The following is a 19,283-nucleotide window of genomic DNA, read 5'->3' on the forward strand; positions in this document are numbered from 1 at the left end:
ATTTACAAAAAATCACATCTGTCTAGAAGAATTTATGGAATTTATCATATCTCCGAGTGTCCGGAATCTTATGGTGGGTCTCCTGCTGGTCACCCGGCGTCAATGAGTGGTCGTTGATTTTGCACTTACGTTGCTACATAAACTGATTTAAAACAAAATGCGGCTCTGAAAATGTTTATGAACACTCTTGACTCCTCAGGGAACCTATTCCGGAATTGGCAATCCGGGGTGAACTTGTTTGATGAATCCAAATAGATCAGAAATAAACGCTTGAGACAATTTCAAGAAGTTTGACACCCATATTGTTGGGGTTCCAATGAGAAATGTTTTTGGTCAACCCCGGCTCTCGGGGAACCTGTTCCAGAATGGCCACTCCGAAGTCAACTTGTCTGGTTAGCTTAGGATCATGAAGGACATACGCAAGAGTTAATTTCATGAAGTTTGATACCCATATTGTTGATGTTCCATTGAACAATGTTCATGGTCACCTATGACCCCTCGAGGAACCTGTTCTGAAATGGCCAATCGAAAGTCTGCACTTCTGATGGACCCAAATCGATAAAAATCAATCTAGTGATGAAATTTCAAGAAGTTTGATACCCATATAGCTGATTAGCTACCGAAATCCACGATCAGTATCATTTATGCAGGACATGTTCCTGGAAATCCAAATTTTCCAGGAATCGAATTGACCGGATCGGTTTTTCTTGATAACATCTTTATAGAAGAGAAAATTCTGAATCGAATAAGCCCAAAATTATTGAAATCGGTTGAAAATTTCCAGAGATATAAGCATTTTAGTTTCGTGGGTACCCTGCCGGCCTGTTAAGGGTGTTTTTTTGCCGATCACACAACGGTTAAGAATTTTGGTAAAATTATTCCACTAAGGTTATTTTTTTAGAAATTACAGCTCTTCTAGAAATTATTTTATCTATCACTTCTGAACAAACCTCAGGAACTGGCTTGTTCAGGAGATCGATGTTTTTACATATTCTAAGTATGCAAGAAATCTCATACTCAAATTTCATCTCCTCTAGGGTATTTTGGGAAATTCCTTCTACAGGAATTCTAGGAACTGGTTCTCCAAAAATTCTGGAAACATTTTCCTTCAGGATTATTGCAAATTTTCTTGAGCTTGAGCTTGAGGTTGAGCTCGATTGTCTGCGCGTAGTTGCTACTACATTATGATCAGATTAGCTACTCTTGCACAGAGAACCAACAGATGTTTGCTTGGGACTAGCACTCATCTTCAATGTACAAGTACTGGTGATCTCATTTGTTAGGTCATACTGGCGCCTGCCACGTCAGAATGCAAGTCAATGTAGGGAAGGGGAGGAAATGATGATGTAATCACTCGCCCACTGCAAGCCGAATATACCTCTGCACTTGCCACGAGATCATACGGAATTTATTGGAATTTTTGGGTTAGGTTCGAGAGGCAGAGGTTCGTCTTGGTTAACGAGCTGCCAATGTTATAGATAGAAGAAAGCAACTGAGGGATTTTCTAATTAGATGTAGGAAACGAAGAAACAATTCCAATTCTAGCAGCTGCTGCTAGAATAGTCAAGTTGAAGGTATAAGGATAGAAATGGAAACGGTGTGGATGTTCATTTCCAGTTCTAGCTATTACTAGAACATGAGAAATATAGAAAAAGATACAAAGTAGGAGAATGAAACGGACCTGGGATTGAACCCACGACCTCCTGCGTATGAGGCAGTAGCAGTAGCCATATAACTACCAGGCCCGTTTCAGGACTATTGCAAAATTTCTCTTTCAAAAACTCTGAGGAATACTTCTCCAAGAATATATTTTTGAAAGAATTCTCGAGAATGGTTTTTCCAGAATTAGGGGATGCGGCACGTATTTTTAATTTCAGAGGAATTCCTCCTTTAGGAGTTTCGATGAATGCCTTCTCCGAGGCTCCTGGGAAATTGCTCAGCTCAGATAATCATGGCAAATCCTGTATTAGGAACTCTGGGGAATTTCTCCCTCCTAAATTATGAGGAAATTTTCTCCCACAAATTCAAGGAAAGGTCTTCTACCTGTTTCTAGGGGACTCCTTCTGCCACATACATACTTCTACTGAACTTATGGAGAGTTCCTTCTGCAATAATTTCAATGAAATTCTCAAACTAGAATTTTAAAGAGTTTCTTCTCCTTGATTTTGTTTTAGAAATTAATTTTCCAGACATTACTTATCTAAAAACTGTGGTGACTTCCTCATACAATATTATGAATGAAACATTCTTCAGAAATTCTAAACGAGAAATTTCGTAGAACTCAACAGTTTTCACCCGTATTCTTGTCTATTCTCGTTCGAATCATTGTCCCATTTTGTTTTACTGGCGTAAACGACAATGCTCATCAACTTTTTTTCAAAAGAACATTCGAAAATGAATAGAAATATGGTTGATTAAATGGCACGGCAAATTCTGGGTAATGCGTCATTGGTACACCCAATCGGCGATTGTTAGATTTTCTAACAATTCTGTTGTATAAGTATTGTATAAGAATCTAATTTCGCATATGCCCAATTCTTATACAGGTGTTGGTAGATTCTTATACAGAATTGCTAAAAAATCTAACAACCGCTGGTTGGGTGTACTACATGAGATATTGTAGGATACAAAAATTGTCCTGCAGTTTAAACCAAATTGTCTACCGAATCAACCACGACTTCCGTGATGTCCCCAGCCGATAACACCTCCTCATCATGGCCTCCGAGTATTTGTATCTCATTTGCATCTCAAATCCTGGCATATGAGATGTTATAAGATCTCCAAATTGCCCTATAGTGTGAACCAAATGGTCTACCGAATCAACCGTCATTTCTATGATGTCTCGAGTCACTGTCTGGGCGTTTTGGTTGGTTCAGGTCCTATCTGTGTGATAGAAAACTAGCAAACTGACGATTTATCGACAATAACATATATTTCCATGTCGTCTGCATGAAATATAAAGTAGCCTTCGCCAACATTGAGGATAACAAAGAGGGTAAGGGTCGTTTGGCCGAAAGCCATTTGGCCGAATGCCACTAGGCCGAACAATCGATTAGGCCGAAACTCATCTGGTCGAAAGGGTCGTTTGGCCGAAAGAGTCATTTGCCCGAAGGGTCATTCGGCCGAAAAGGTCATTAGGCCGAAAAGGTCATCAGACCGAAAGGGTCGTTTGGCCGAAAGGGTCGTTTAGCCGAAAGAGTCATTTGGCTGAAAGGGTTGTTTGGCCGAATGGGTCGTTTGGCCGAAAGGATCGTTCGGCCGAAAGGGTCGTTCGCCCGAAAGAGTCGTTTGGCCGAATGGTTCATTTTGTCGAAAGGGTCATTTGACAGTAACGGTCGTTTGGCCGAAAGGGTCATTTGGCCGAAAGGATCTTTTGGCTGAAAAGGTCATTTGGCCGAATAGGTCATTTGGCTGAAAAGGTAATTTGAAAAGTGAGAAATAAGGAATAAGAAGAGGACGTCTCACTGCTCACTCTTCATTTTTCTCTTCTCGTTGTAAAAAGTGAGAATCGCGAAATGAGTAGTGAGACGTCTCCCAGACGACGACCCACTTCACACTACTGACTTTTCATAATGAGAAGTGAGAAATGAGGAGTGAAAAGAGAGACGTCTCACATCTCACTCCACATTTCTCACTTCTCACATTTTAAAGTGAGAAGAGAAAAATTAAGAGAAAAATTAAGTCTCACGACTCACTTCACGCTCCTCTTTTCTAAAGTGAGGAGAAATGAGGAGTGAAAAGTTAAACGTCGCACTTCTTACTCCTAATTTATCTCTTCTCGCTGTAAAACGTAAGAAGCACGAAGTGAGTAGTGAGACGTATCACTACTCACTTCGCGCCTCATTTTTTAACGTTAGATTGAATGAGAATTGAGAAGCCTCTCTTCTTAATTCTAATTTCTCACTTTTCAAATGACCTATTCGGCCAAATGCCTTATTCGGCCAAATGTCCTATTCGGCCAAATGACCCTTTCGGTCAAATGACCCTTTCGGTCAAATGACCCTTCCGGCCAAATGACCCTTTCGGCCAAATGACCCTTCTGGTCAAACGACCCTTTAGGCAAACGCCCTTTTCGGCCAAATGACCCTTTCGGCCAAACGACCTTTTCGGCCAAATGACCCTTTTCGGGCAAATTACTTTCGGCTTAATAATTTGTTCGGCCAAATGGTATATTCGGTCAAACAACTTTCGGCCTAGTTGCATTCGGCCAATTGGCTTTCGGCCGAATGGGTTTCGGCCAAACGACCCTTACCCTCTTAAGCGATGTTGTCCTCAATGTTGACGAAGGCTACTATTGTATTTTATGCAGACGATATGGAAATATATGTTATCGTCGATAAATCGTCAGTTTGCATCAAGCGGGGCTCCTACCCAAGTAACCATTAGCACTATACTACGCCAAACCGACATATAGGGCCACTATACGGCTATTAAAAAAAACTTATAAGCATTAAAGTAGCACTATATGGTCGATTTGGCGGAATATAGTGCTTATTGGTTACTTGGGTAGATATCGCTTCTCGTCTGGTGTTCGGACAATCACATGACTTCGAGCGTGTTAAAGTGTTCCATCGTAAGTTTTGATCGAAAGAAGTGCCCCCTCAATCACAACTACCAAATCGGTGATGAACCGCTAAACCATGCTTATTCTGTTCAAGATCTTGGAGTTGTTCTTGATGCCGAGCTGACGTTCAAGTAACAAACACCAAGAAGAAGACCAGCAGATTTTTTTTTAAATTAATTCAATAATAAAATATAGTTCTTACTGAAGAAGATCCACGGAGAACTATTTTAAAAATTCCTATAAAAAAAATCGCTGAAAATCTTTTCGGTGATCCCCGAATAAGTTCTTCTAAAATTGTCCATTCTAATTCGACAGGAATCAATTCTGAAAGTCTGACTACGTTTGAAAAGTACCTTTTCTGTAGGAGCAGGCAATAGGTCATTGATGCACATAAATATCAAGCTACAAATATTTGTACATAGTACAACTGCGTTGATATCGTTGCTGGAAGCATTACGGAAGTCGTGGCTGATTCGGTAGACCTTTTTATTCAAGCTCAAGGCCAATTCGGGGATCTCAAAAGATCTTATGTACGACTGCCAGTAAACAATATATACTTGGAGGACATAATTAGTTTAACGCTGAGGTTGAGGATATATTGAAAGCAGTGATTGATTCGATAGACCAGCGGTTCTCAACCTGGGGTACATGTACCCCTGAGGGTACCTTCGCTGGCCCTAGGGGGTACCTGTAAAAAATTCCAATAAAAACTTTTTGATAAAGTTCTGATAATTTATGGATGCTTCTTTTCAAGAGGCTTAGGAGCTTTTTTTCAAAAGACTTGGGAGCCTCCTTTCAAGAGGCTCGGAAGCCTCTTTTCGAAAGCCTCGGTACCCTGTATTTATTAGGCTCGGAAGCCTTCATGCAAGAGGCTCGGATGCCCACATTCAAGAGGCTTGGAAGCCTTGTTTTTAGAGGTTCGGAAGCTTCCATTCGAGAAACTCTGAAGTCTTCTTTCAAGAGGCTCGGAAGCCACCTTCCAAGAACCCAGGAGAGCTTTTTTCAAGAGGCTCGGTAGCCTCCTTCAATAAGGCTCAAAATTCTTCTTTCAAGAGGCTTGAAAGTCTCCTTTCAAGCAGCTCGAAAGCCTCCTTTTAAGTGGCTCGTAAACCTAGGAAGCCTACTTTCAAGAGGCTTGTAAACATCCTTTCAAGATGCTCTATTTCAGAAGAGATTCCCTTAAATAGACTTGGGTGCCTTCTGTAAAAATGCTCAGAAACCTCTTTTAAGAGGCTTAGATTTCTTCTTTCAAGAGGCTTGGAAGCCGACTTTCAAGTGGTACGGAACCTCCTTTCAAGAGGCTCGTAAACCGTCTTCCAAAAGGCTCGCAAGCCTACTTTCTCGAAAGTCTCGCTTCAAGAGGCTTAAAGCTTTTCTTTCAAGAGACTTGGAAGTCTCCTTTCAAGAGCCTCCCAAGCCTCCTTTCAAAAAGCTCGGGAGCCTACTTTAAAGAAGCTTGGAAGCCTCCTTTCAAGAGGCTCTTATTAAAAGGCTTGGGAGTATCCCCTCAAGATACTTTGAAGCCTGTTTTAAAGATGCTCAGAAGCCTCCTTTTAAGAGTTTCGGAAGCCATCTTGTGAGAGGCTCGGAAGTCTCCTTTGACTCGTAAGTCAGCTTTCAAGGCTCGGATAGCTCCTTTCAAGAGGCTTGGAAACCTTTTTTGAAGAGGTTCGGAAGCCTTGTTTCAAGAAGCACGGAAGCCTCCTTTTAAGAGGCTCGGAAGTCTCCTTTCAAGAGGCTATGAATTATTCTTTAAAGTGGCTTGGAAGTCTTCTTCAAAAGGCTCGGAAGCAATCTTTTAAGAGGTTCTTTTTAAGAGGCTTGAGAGTCCCCTACAAGAGGCTTGGAAGCCTCCTTTAAAGATGCTAAGACGCCACCTTTTAAGAGGCTCGAAAGTCTGCTTTCAAGCTGCTCGGAGAGTTCTTTTCAAGAGGCTCGGAAACCTTCTTTTAACAGGCTTTGAATCCTATTTTCAGGAGACTTAAAAGCCTAGTTTCAAAAGGTTCGGAAGCCTTTTTTTAAGAGTTTCGGTATTATTCTTTTGAAAAGGAGATGAACCAGTCTCCGGGTGAAAATCTCCCAAACACAGATAATAAAAAAAAAATATTCTTTTGAATGACTTGATAACCTCCTTTCAAGGGGCTGAGAAGCGTCCTTCCAAAATGCTCAGAAGCCTCCTTTTAAAAGGCTCGGAAAGCTCCAAAATTCCTCAAAGTATTGTAGTAAGGTTGATGTATAAACGTAATTTGAACTGAAAAGTTTCATGGAATAACGAACATTTCAGACAACTTTTTGGAGAACCATATATCCCGTTAGTTTTCAGATTCGTTTTGCATATATCTTGAGAGTTACGCTTATTTTTATTTACGTAAAATATAGGGGGTACCTCAATAAATAAAAAAGTTCGAAGGGGTACCACTAAAGAAAAAGGTTGAGAGCCGTTGTGATAGACCATTACATTAAGATTCCAGAATCCCTTACAACATTTCATATGCCTGCATTTGAGACGCAAATGAAAGACAATTAATACTCGGAGGACATGATTTGGTTGATAATGCGGCTGAAGACATAAAGTAGTGGAATTAAATGGTGGTTATTATGATTGGGTTCCCGAGTAGCACAAGTCAGACAAAAATGGTTGCAACAACTTGATTGTCACTCATTCTGGTCATATATGTGTTGCAGTAAGCTATGTGGAACATGTGTGCTGTTAGGGTTGATACAGCAGCTGGGGACATCATGAAGTCATGGTTGATTCAGTAGAACATTTGATAAGATCTGCAGGACAATTTGGAGATCTTACAATATCTCACATGCCTGGATTTGAGACGCAAATAAAAAACAAATACTCGAAGGACATGATTTGGTTGATACTGCGGCTGGGGACATCATGAAAATCTTATTTGAATAGGTAGACCATTTGATTCAAACTCCACGACAATGTGGAGATCTTATAACATCTCATACGCCTGGATTTGCGACGCAAATGAAAGACAAATACTCGGAGGACATGATTTGATTGATACCGAGGCTGGGGATATCTTGGAAGTCGTGGTTGATTCGGTAGACCATTTAATTCAAATTCCAGGACAATCCTAGTTCATCATAATTTATCATCATACATGTTTTCTGTATAGTTTACATTCAATTTTCACGCTCCGCACGATTCGTCATCCTTCCGGCGACCCATCGCCCGCTGGCTTTCCATTTCCTGGCATTCCGGTATCCCACCCGGCCAACGTTTCATCGATCGTCTGGCATTTCGCCCGGCTAACGCTCCATCACTCCTCCGCCATTTCGCCCGGCCGAGGCTCCATCGCTCGTTCGGCATTCCGCCCGTCCGGCGTTTCATCCATCGTCTGGCATTTCGCCCGGCTTACGCTCCACCGTTCGTCCGGCATTCCACCCGGCCGACGCCTTATCGCTCCGACGGCATTTCATCCCTTTGCTGGTATTCTCCCGGCCGGGCGTCTGTCGCCCTGCCGCCATTCCAAAGTTTCATCACCCAGTACAAAATCGAGAATAATTAAAGAGTTTATAAAGCTAACCTCCCTCCCCCATAACCTCCACCGATCCTGGGACTCGAGGATCAAAAGAGGCCTTGCGTGCCCACCCCATAGGTGACCGTTGGCTATAGACCAGTAATCAGCGGTTTAGGACTGAGCCTCTGCCGGGTTTAGTTGAGTAGTTCCTCGAATCCAAGAGACCGTACCAGAAACGGTATCATAATAAAAGTAATAATAAAATTTCTCAACAAATCACAACGGGATTTTGATTGATGGATGATTCATTCTAAGTGATTGTTCCGAAACCCGTGTTCTGTCCTCCAGTGTTCTGTCCTATAGTGGACTGTCTCATTGTCCCAGCTCAGCTGATCCGTTGGTGTTGATGCATTGCTTCCACGATTAATCCGACAGTCTTACATAGTTTATGAAAATAATGCGCTGTCCTCTGGTAGTGTTCCCTGCCTTGTTAAGTATGAAGGTTTTCGGTTAGAGATGCCAATAAGAAATGGGGTTTCCAGTCAAATTATGACTTCCCACAGAGAATCCTTTTAGATTTTCTGACCTATCATTTTGAAAGAATATAGCTAAAAATGAGGCGAATTTCGAGTCTCGAAAACGGAAGAAGCCTGAATTGCTCGAAGAAATCGTTATTGAAAAGAAAGAAGAAAAACCTTCAAAAATGGGGCAGCATTTGTCTTGAAATAGAATGGAAACATGATAGTTAGGTAAAAGCCCTAGCAGAGTCCGTGAAGACCACGGTTGGTTTGTTCGCCCGAAGGGTGGCTACGACAAAAACAGCGGCGGCTTCAACGAAAAAAATATTCCATTAGCTAGGCAGACTCTTCGATTTGGTAGGTTGGGTCCACAGACTCCAAAGCCGACTCCTCGACTGTTTCGGAACCGCGTTGCGCTGAGTTCCAATACGGATCTTCTAAGTTCGTCCGTGTTTTCTTCTCTTTTAAACCGGAAGGCGATGGTACGGTCGATGTTAACGGCACAGTACGAACAAAACCTGTAATTTTCCGTTGAAGTAGATGTAACAAATCTGCTCCGTGATAAATAACATAAAGTTATAGGATGTTTTAAATTTAATCGTGCTGGAATTTTACAGTTCTAATTTTTATAGGAAAACAAAAAAAATAAGAGCAGAGCATGAGGAATCGAACTTCGGTCTGCAGAGTGAGAGCCTAACTTGTTATCCTCTCGGATATTTTCGCTTTTTGGTATCGAGTCGATCAGAGTGTAACAGGTTAAGCGTTTTGGTGATTCGATAATTCTTCATCAGGCTGAACGATAGCTTAGATTTACATGACACGGAAACTCCTTCGAGACGGAATCGTTTGAGACTCAGTTAGATGAATGCATCACAGATTTCTCGCCGAAATGTCCAAACATCATTAAGTTATAGCAATGAAATGCTGCGATTGGACGGTTATCTTATTGGGATATCAGAATATATACATTTGGTAAACGCTTATGTGAATAAATTAGGTCCCAGCTGCGATTTGCTTGAAATGGAATGGGGTTTGTTTTGATTTGTTTTGACAGCCACGTGCTCACAAAACAAGGTTTCCGGCATAATCATGTAAAATTAAGATATATTGAATTGAAATTTCAATGATTTTATCATTTATATCACAGAAACTTAAAATTATGGTCTGGTACACATTATGTCACCAAATTTTACATTCAACTGTGAATTCCGTCGTGCCTAATTTTCATAATATTTTACTGTGGGGAAGCATCAGCCAGTTATTTGCTCCGTGCCAGTGGATCCGCGCCACTGGGAGGAGACCGGAACCGGCTACGCTTCTCAGGATCCGGTCAGCCTCGTCAATGAGAGTTGGTGATTACATGCCTTACAGGAACGATGTAAGTTGCCGCTACTCAGGTCATGGGTGGCGTTAGTGTGCCCCGTACGGAGGAAGGCGCTATAGAACCGAGTAGGCCATATTTTGGAAGTAAGCTACAATTTATCATCTGGCAGAAAGTTCTCTGTTTATGCCATTCAGTGGCCTAAGTTGCGTATGTCTGCCGTTCCATCAAGAGGTTTATCAAGGGCTTCTTCTTCCGATGCGTCCAGAGCAGCTTGAATGGCTTGAAAGAAATGATGTCGATTGGCTGGCGAGGTACGTAAGTGCAGCCAGCACGCTGGCAGAGTCGGTAGCAATTAAATATACATATGACCTGTTCAAAGTTCAACGACGGCCGAAACCAAGGATGTTAACGATCATAAATTAATTTGCGTTCGATCATTTAGTATTTTGTCAATAACGCATTCCAGAAGCTGAATTTCAAATCATGTTGTATGGTGGACTTCTAGTGCGAAGGTTTTTCTGCAACTTTGCTTAATGGAATTTAAAAAAAAAAAATTGGAATTTTGTTATCATTTAGTCTAAGTTACTGAAACTATAGCTATAACTCCGTTGCTAGTGGAATTCAAACAACGAACCATTATACAAAATTGTAGAAAAACCTTCGCACTAGAAGTCCACCATATAACATATTTTGAAATTCAGCTTCTGGAACGTGTTATTGAAACTACTAAATGATCGAACGCAAATTACTGAATGATCGTTAACACCCTTGGCCGAAACCATCGCAGCCTCGGTCGAAAATACGAAGCAGAAATCCAAAAGGCGGTACGATTGAAACATGTTTCCTTCCAAGATGATCCCGATCCCGATATAATTGTGACTGAATCTGGTCACATATAACTAGCAGTAACATGTGAAACGTGTGTGCTGCTTGGGAAGTTTATTACTGCGACAGCTGATTGGTCCTAAGCGCTGGTGGCCTGGTCCTAGGCGGGAGGCTTTTTCAAGGAGGTGCAAGAGATGTCGTTTGTTCTTATTTTTGTCCAGATAGCCCATGGCTTTGGAGCATAGTGCTCCGGTGGCCTTGGACTTGAAGGGGAATACAGCTGCTACATCACACATAGTGTTTGCTAGAGTGGAAGGGAGATGGCCGGACCCAATTATTATGGATCGGTTATAAATTGGTGCCAAGGTTCGGATGAGGTTGTCAAAATTTGCATCGACCAGCGTGAATCCGTAGAGCAGGCGGCTGGCAATGACGGTTATCTGTTATCCATGCGCGGGATGGTGGTCACTCCTTGTCTGCCGTCGGGAGATCCTATTCAGTATTATAGTCTTCTTACTGATCCGGTCGAAATGTTTGCTGAAGGTGAAGTGTCTTCCCACTTTTACCCCTAGAAGCTTAACGATTTTTTTTTTGGAAAGATTTATTTTTTGACTAGATGAAGAAATCCCCAAAAGCTTCAATTTTTCGAGGATGCCAGGGGTCCAAGTCCTGCTATAAACCCTGGAGATGTCCAGGAAGACTATTTAGGTGTGATGGCCAGCATTCTTGGCGTTCGCGAGTATTTGTCCTAGTGACACAAAATACGTGCTGGTTCTGCAGCCGGGACGAAGTGTATGCTGCCTGTTCTCAAGCCTACCGGTGTTTCCTTAGCATTCCGTGTCTCCATATTTAGAACATCTGCTCAACATTTTTTGCTGTTATGTTTGTACGTCGCTGAGAAAGTCGTAATTTTTCGGGATGGGAACGATGATACTAGTTCTTCTCAGTCCGCGTGGGGTGCACTCTCGAGAAAATCCATTTTCTCGTCGACTTGCGCAGGGCGAAGTCCAGTTCGCCCACCGTGAAAGGCTTGATAAAATCCTCACCATTCTCGGCGGAGGATTAAAATGCAAGGATCTCAGAGGCAGGATCAGGGTACTGACGGTAGGAGGATTGAGACTCGAAATGGTCAACTAGGGCGTCAGCTATACCAGTACCGGGTTTCGCAGTACAAAGCCATCGATGCATCAAAATGGTGAGTGTAAGGCTTTTGGAGCGTTTTCACCTCCCAAGAAACACCACTTGATTCTCTGTGAGTAACAAAAACTGTGGTGTGAATTACTAAAGGTCTGAGTTATGCCCAACGGGTCGTATTTGGAACTCCTTTTGCAACATCTTGCGGCTACAATGGAAATGGAAACACAAAAACCTAACAGGAATGGAACCATGGACCATGCTGGGTAAAGCGTACCATTGGTACTTCGCGTACCTGAAGGAATAAAATAGACCCCATTTCGCGGTCCTTAGCCTCTTACCCAGCATCTCCTATCACCTCCTCTTGGCGCTGGCTGGGATACGAGCAACTTAAGGGAAGATCGGGTAACCATCCCCGGGGGGAACTATGGTTGTATGCTGACAGGGAAGGGGGGATTTGCTCCTCTCCGGAGGTGCCGATAAACGACCGCATCTTTGTTTTGAGAATGAAGGGCAAATTCTTCAACTATAGCCCAGCATCTATGCAATTCAGCATCTATGTCCCAACGAACGATAAGCCTGATGACGTGAAGGATGAGTTCTATGAGAGCCTTGATAAGGTCTACAGAGAGTACCCAATACACGATGCAAAGATTGTCATCGGTGATGCAAATGCGCAGATCGGAAGAGAAAGTTTCTTTCGCCCTGTCATTGGTACGGAAAGCCTTCATTCCGCTACCAACGATAATGGTCTGCGACTTGTAACCTTTGCTGCTGCTAGAAGGATGGCAATAAGCAGTACCTACTTCGCACGTAAGAATATCCGCAAACACACCTGGCAACATCCGAGTGGAGACACTTGCTCACAGATAGACCACGTGCTGGTCGACGGACGACATTTCTCGGATGTTATAGATGTAAGGTCCTTCAGAGGTCCGAACATCGACTCGGATCACTACCTTGTAGTTGCAAAAATTCGGGCGCGACTCTCCAGCGTCACGAATTCACGAAACAACAGAACGATGCGTTTCAATATCCAACGCTTGTCAGTTGAAGGAGTTGCTGAACAGTACCACCAGAAGCTGGACGAGCGGATAGGAGATGCCACCGGATCTGGCGACGTCAACAGATTGTGGGAAAATATCCACGAAGCTGTGACTACAACAGCGCAGGAAGTGTTAGGCACTGCACAGCAACGCCAACGAAATGGTTGGTTTGATGAGGAGTGCCAGCGAGTGACGGATGAGAAAAATGTTGCCAGGAGTCGAATGCTAGTGGCTCGTACCCGTTTCAACAGAGAGCGGTACAGTGTAGCAAAAGTAGAAGAGAAACGAATTCACCGCATAAAAAAGGCAACTCGAAGCGAGTGTGATAGCTGAAGCGCAGAGGAAAATGGATAGGAACGATATGCGTAGGTTTTACGCAACTTTCAATGGCGCGCGGCATAAGACTGCGTCAGTGCCCACCATGTGCAATGACCGAGAAGGGAATTTGCTGACAGACAAGACTATGGTGGCAGCCAGGTTGAAGGAGCACTTCGAAGCTTTATTGAACGATGAAAATGAAGGTGTAGTTAGGAGCACGATGGACATAGTCGGGGACGTTCAAGCTGTGGAACCACCAACACTGGACGAGGTTAAGAAGGCTCTGAACGTGCTAAAAAACAGCAAAACTGCGGGGCAGTCCGAGATCCCGTTCGAGCTTCTCCAACACGGAAGTGAGCAGCTGCATCAATCAATCCACCACATTATCCAGAAAACATGGGAGTATGGGAGGATGAAGAACTGCCTGCCGGCTGGTTGGATGGCCTCATATGCCCAATCTATAAGGAAGGGTACAGACTAGAGTGTGCCAATTACAGAGGGATCACCCTTCTGAGCTCGGCGTACAAAATTCTGTCGCGTAGCCTGTTTAACAGACTGAGACCGCTTGAGGAGTCCTTCCTCGGCGAATACCAGGCAGGTTTTCGTGATGGCCGATCAACGACGGATCAGATGTTTAGCTTGCAGATTATATATCTATATATATAAAAATTAAATGGTCTGTGTTCGTATTCGCATAACTCGAAAACGGCTGGATGGATTTCCTTTATTTCTTTAGCAGATATGTTCATTATCGTTTCCGACGGGTTTATATGATATTTCCTCATGCGAAAATTACGAATAAGGTTGAGTAAATCGTGAAATACTAAAATTAAGATTCGTATGGAAATTTCGCATGGGCTTTTTCGTCTACTATGCAGAACAACGTCTGCCGGGTCGACTAGTCCTTGATAAATTCCGGAAGTACAACTTGCAAACGCACCATATGTTCATTGTTTTCAAAGCAGCGTACGATTCAGTGAAAGAAATGAGCTGTGGCAGATAATGTCCGAGCATGGTTTTCCGACGAAACTGATTAGACTAATCGTGCAACGCTGGATGGCTCGAAATCAAGTATTCGGATTGCAGACGAAGTGTCAACCTCGTTTGTGACCTTAGACGGATTGAAGCAGGGTGATGCACTTTCGAATTTATTGTTCAACATTGCACTCGAGGGCGCTATTAGGAGATCTGGCGTGCAGAGGAACGGCACTATCATCACACGGTCGCATATGCTCCTGGGCTTTGCGGACGACATCGACCTTATTGGAATCGATCGCAGAGCAGTAGTGGAGGCTTTTGTCCCACTGAAGAGGGAGACGGCGAGGATAGGCTTAACCATTAACTCTACCAAGACAAAGTACATGGTGGCAGGTAGAGATAAGTGAAGACCTAGTGGTGTTGGTGCAGAGGTAGTGCTTGTTGATGATTACGTAACCCACTTAGATCCCGCAACATGCAGACGGAAACGAAATTTGCTCTATACAAAACTTTTATTCTACCAGTGGCATAAAGGCGTTTTCTTGCTTTTTTCGTGGTACTTCATGCGTCTGCTCTTGATTGTTTTTTTTTTATATCATCCCACCAGATGAGACAGGGCTGGTCCTGGTAATGCTGCATTCGGCTGCTTGGATCATAGCATCGGTCAGTTCGATGCTGCTTTTTGGCTGCTTGCGAGGTCTCCTGGTCACCTCAACTGGAGTACTATTAAAGGTAAACAATAGCGACACATGCTCTGGGGGTTACCGTCACTTGACCACAGCAGCCGGTTCACAATAGACATCGAGGCTGCGAAAACTCTGTAGCAATCGTTCAACACCATTAGGCAGGCATTGGAGATTACTTTGAGCACCATACTACCTCTGGCGTATCATAGAATGATCATAGGCGGCAGCAGTTCCTTTTAGACTTTGGCGACTTCCCTCTGAAATCCTGGCAGTTTTCCATTGCAAGGTACCGTTCTAACTCAAATCCCAAACACTGGCGTTTTAGCGCCCTAAAACTAAAACTTTCATTGATTGTCCGCACTGAGGATCAAGATTACTAATGAATTCAAGCTCTTGAGAAAATTATACGAATAAAGACAAAATGGGAATTTAAAAGCGAGTGTTCGGAATATGAGTCATGTTCGGAGTTTGAGTCAAAACTGTAGATGAAGGGAAAGCCAGTCCAGCCTCACCGCCACGATTGGGAACCTAGCATCGATATCGATTTGGGAGACAGGGACTCCGTCCTGGATTCCCACAGCAACCGATTGGTACACATTTGATCCGAATTCGGTGATCCACCAATACCTAGCTCCCAGAGCCCTGTCCATTCTTATTGCAGTGGCACGGTGATCTACTGTATAGCGCAATGTAGACGGGGTTGACTCCAATTTCTGAAGGTTCCAGATCGCTGTAGTTATAGTCAAACTCATTTATATTCCACTTAGGAAAGGCTATTGAAAGAGACGAGCAGCTTCTAGAAGTTGGGGGTCTAACACCCACAAGTGTAGAAAATGGGGGAGGCAACGTGACAAAATTGTTGTTTGGACACAAGACACGTTGGAGTTAGAAATTTTGCTTCTTCTATAGCAACGATTAGCTTCTTCTACCCTTAGTATTAATTACATTAAGCTCAGTTTTAGTTAAAAACATTGTAAGACAGCAATTGAAATGTAATAACTAATAGTGTATCATACACACTTGATTTTTTATCGCCGGGCACCTCCGCATTTTTCGTTTAATTTCACGAGGTTGATCACCGAGCTTCAGCAAACATGATTTTTGCCTAGATCTAGTTGCTGAAAATCAGCAAATAATTTGCCGGAATATTAGTTTTTGTTTTGCTTGGCACCCGGTTGTGCGCATTTCTGTCTAGCTGCAAAAATAAAAACTGAATGTGTTGTGCTTTTTTTAGAAACTAAGATAAAAATTTGCTGATTAAGTGTTGTAATGTAAAAAAGTTAAAAGATGTAACATTTGTTATGCCTATTTGATAATGATCCAAGATCAAGTCAAATAGGCTTTTTCCTGCCAGTTCATTGACAATAAATGATATTCCTTTGCGTAAGTCGCGTTTACTCTGGCAGGCACCTAAAATTAACCACCCCAACAAAAAAACACATATAATTTGATCAGCCTCACACGGTTAATAGTTGGTAACGCTTTTGAATGTGCTCTTCAAAAGTCAAATATTTAACTCACTCTGCCCCCTAAACCCCCGAGGTTGTGCGGGCACATTCTCGTTTCAAACAGCCCGCTCCAAGCCACTTACCTAAGTATCTCTTCTCCTCCAGATGGTTATCGCTGGGACCGTTGTAGTACGACGACGGGTACGCCTCGTTCATCGCTTCCATCAGCTCTTCGTAGTCCAGCGGGGAAGATTGGTACACGGGTTCGAGAATTTCCGGCGTGCTATCGTCGAGCGTTTCGTCCTCGTAGTATAGTTCCCGTTTCTTGCGGCCGCCGTTTGCACTTCCACCGCCCTGACCCTGGGAATTCTTGAGTGACTGAATGTTGCGTTTTTCTACAAACGAAGCGGAAAGAAGACAAAAATGCCGTTAGAATTTATCTGATGCGTGAAGGCATGGAAGATTGAATTGAATATTGTAGCGACAGTCAAAGTCTGTGCAGATCGTTTGCAAATTCTTCGGAAATGGAATTCCTTGTTGACGACTTACATTAGAAATAAAGCTGAAAATTAATTTTTGATTCGCATAAAAACAATCCTCTTTTCACACCTTATCCATTTCATGTGCCAAACGTCAGTTTTGAAATTTAAAATTTCCATTTTGCCACCCATCGCAAACAGACATCATCGGTCCACCCGAGCCATCATCGCTGAATGCCACCAACGCTGCGGAGCGTAAATGGATGACAACAGGATGTTTTCCAACCGAGTATCGTGTTTGAGTTTTACGGCTCAGGAAATTTAATATTTTCTCGTCGGAGACAGTTCTCCATGCTGATGCTGCTGCTGCTGTTAAGATGAATGTCCTCGGTGGAAGTCGAAAAGAAATGGCGACCGCCAACGACCAACGCGGTGACGATGGCGGCAGCATATTTGAGGAGCGAGCAATAAATAGCGCTTTTACTGGAATGCAATAAAAAGTGAAAAGTACTGTTGCGCGAAATGTCCAGAGCAGCGCACCGGAAAGCATTTATCCGCTGAAATTTTGTTGACTGATGGTGTAAACATAACGGCGGTGATGATGGTGAGTTGAGAATAATGGCAGAATGCTTGGGCGGATTTTAGCAATTATGCTTTGGCATAAGTTGATTGGATTACAATATTGCATGGAAGGAAGAGGATTAATTTAGTGCAATAATAAAAAAGCATTTTGATGACACTAATCCATGATCCGGTGCAGTATTTATGCATTCTCATTTAGGTTAATTTTATTTACAAAATCGATGAGTAATATGAAATCTTCGCAATTGGCAAAAAACATAATCTCGGGGTTGCACATAACGTACCATATCTGTCACTACTATAAGTGGATCCAACCTGCACCAGCGCATATCTTCTTAACATTCAGTAGCAATATTATGGTAATTTTCCTCAATTATGATAAACTTAAATTGCTTTACTTATTCTAAGATTTCTACATAAATGATTCCTCAATTTCTTCATCAAAAAGAATTCTGAAATTTACAAACACTGCATTGTGTTTGAATTTTTCGTAAACAATTAAAAAAATCGCAAAATGGAGAGCTATCATGGGCTGGGATTTGATCATGGTGATCATGGTTATCCATTGATATAAATAAACTAGAGCTCTTCATGTTTTTAAAAGTATAAAAATTCAACCTTTCAGCCTAGAATCACAATTCTAATGCTAAAATAAGCCTCCTGCCAAATTTTCAGCTAATTAGGATAAAATTTCGAGGTGGCTCAAGTCGATTTAGTGTTTTTGAGCTATTTTCAATTTTGAAAAAAATCCAACAAGAGATATAAAAGCCAAAAACCATCGCCACAACCACTAAACGAAAGCTTATAGTGTGCTCTACTAGTCTTGTGATCATTGCGATTCGTTCCGTTCTCGTTTGACCATGTTAAAGTGATATTCAAGATGTTTCGTGATATTCAAAAACACTGTTTCCCCCAAAAGTTGTTGTTTAACAAAATTATTGAATTTATTACAAATCAATGCTAATTTATTATATTAATATTCCTCCTTTTCCCTGGACATTTGAGTAACATATTTGCTAATGCGCGATTAAGTTATTAAGCACTTTAAAGCTTGACATGGTCAAAACGTGAACGGAACGAATCGCAATGTTCACAAGACTTGTAGAGCACACTATAAGCTTCCGTTTAGTGGTTGTTGCGATGGTTTTTGGCTTTTATATCTACCGTTAGATTTTTTTTTCAAAATTGAAAATAGATCAAAACCACTAGATCGACTTGTGTCATCTCGAAATTTTATCCGAATTGGCTGAAAATTTGACAGAGGCTTATTTTAGCTTAAGAATTGTGATTCTAGGCTGACCGATTGAATTTTAGATACTTTTTGGAAACATGAAGAGGTCTATAACAGCTTATGAATTATGCATTACCTTTTGAAATATTTCAACGGTTAAAATATTGATTATTCTTGCTTAACGAGATTTTCGGTATCGGTTGATGAAATGGTTGCTCCGCCCGAGCAAAGTCGGTTAACAAAATGAGAGTAAATTGATATTAACCTCTGTTGTTGAGATTATTTTGAAAACAAAATTTGTTGACAATTATTAGTCAATACAAATTGATATCGCAACATGTTTTCAATGTGCATTCCTCAGCTATCATAATGATAGCAGCTTGACATCAAATTATGCTGTCGATTATCTAAACTGCGTTTTACGAAAATCAAAAGCAATCTGCAAACAAAATAATATGCTGTTGTTGTTATGAATGCTCATAAAAATAATCTAATTGAATACTCATTTTGATATCAAATAAAAAATCTTATAATTAATAATTATTTGCGAGCGTCTTAGGGGAAAATGTTACACGGTTTAAAAAACTGTTTGTGTCTTACTTTTACTTCCTTTTACTTGGTATCAACACAGATACGTATTTCGTCCACCACTTGTGGACATCTTCAGT

General features: G+C 42.0%; 1 protein-coding gene across 1 annotated transcript in view; it reads right to left on the reverse strand.

Annotated features, from left to right (window-relative positions):
- The window catches only part of LOC134224907 (uncharacterized), a 164,296-nt gene that overhangs the window by 32,222 nt on the left and 112,791 nt on the right, over positions 1-19,283 (reverse strand). Inside the window, exon 3 of the mRNA XM_062704554.1 lies at positions 16,467-16,718. Coding sequence (XP_062560538.1) covers positions 16,467-16,718 — 252 coding nt within the window. The remainder of the gene's footprint in view (positions 1-16,466; positions 16,719-19,283) is intronic.

This window comes from Armigeres subalbatus, chromosome 3, assembly GCF_024139115.2.
Source record: "Armigeres subalbatus isolate Guangzhou_Male chromosome 3, GZ_Asu_2, whole genome shotgun sequence".
In the NCBI taxonomy this organism is placed as follows: domain Eukaryota; kingdom Metazoa; phylum Arthropoda; class Insecta; order Diptera; family Culicidae; genus Armigeres; species Armigeres subalbatus.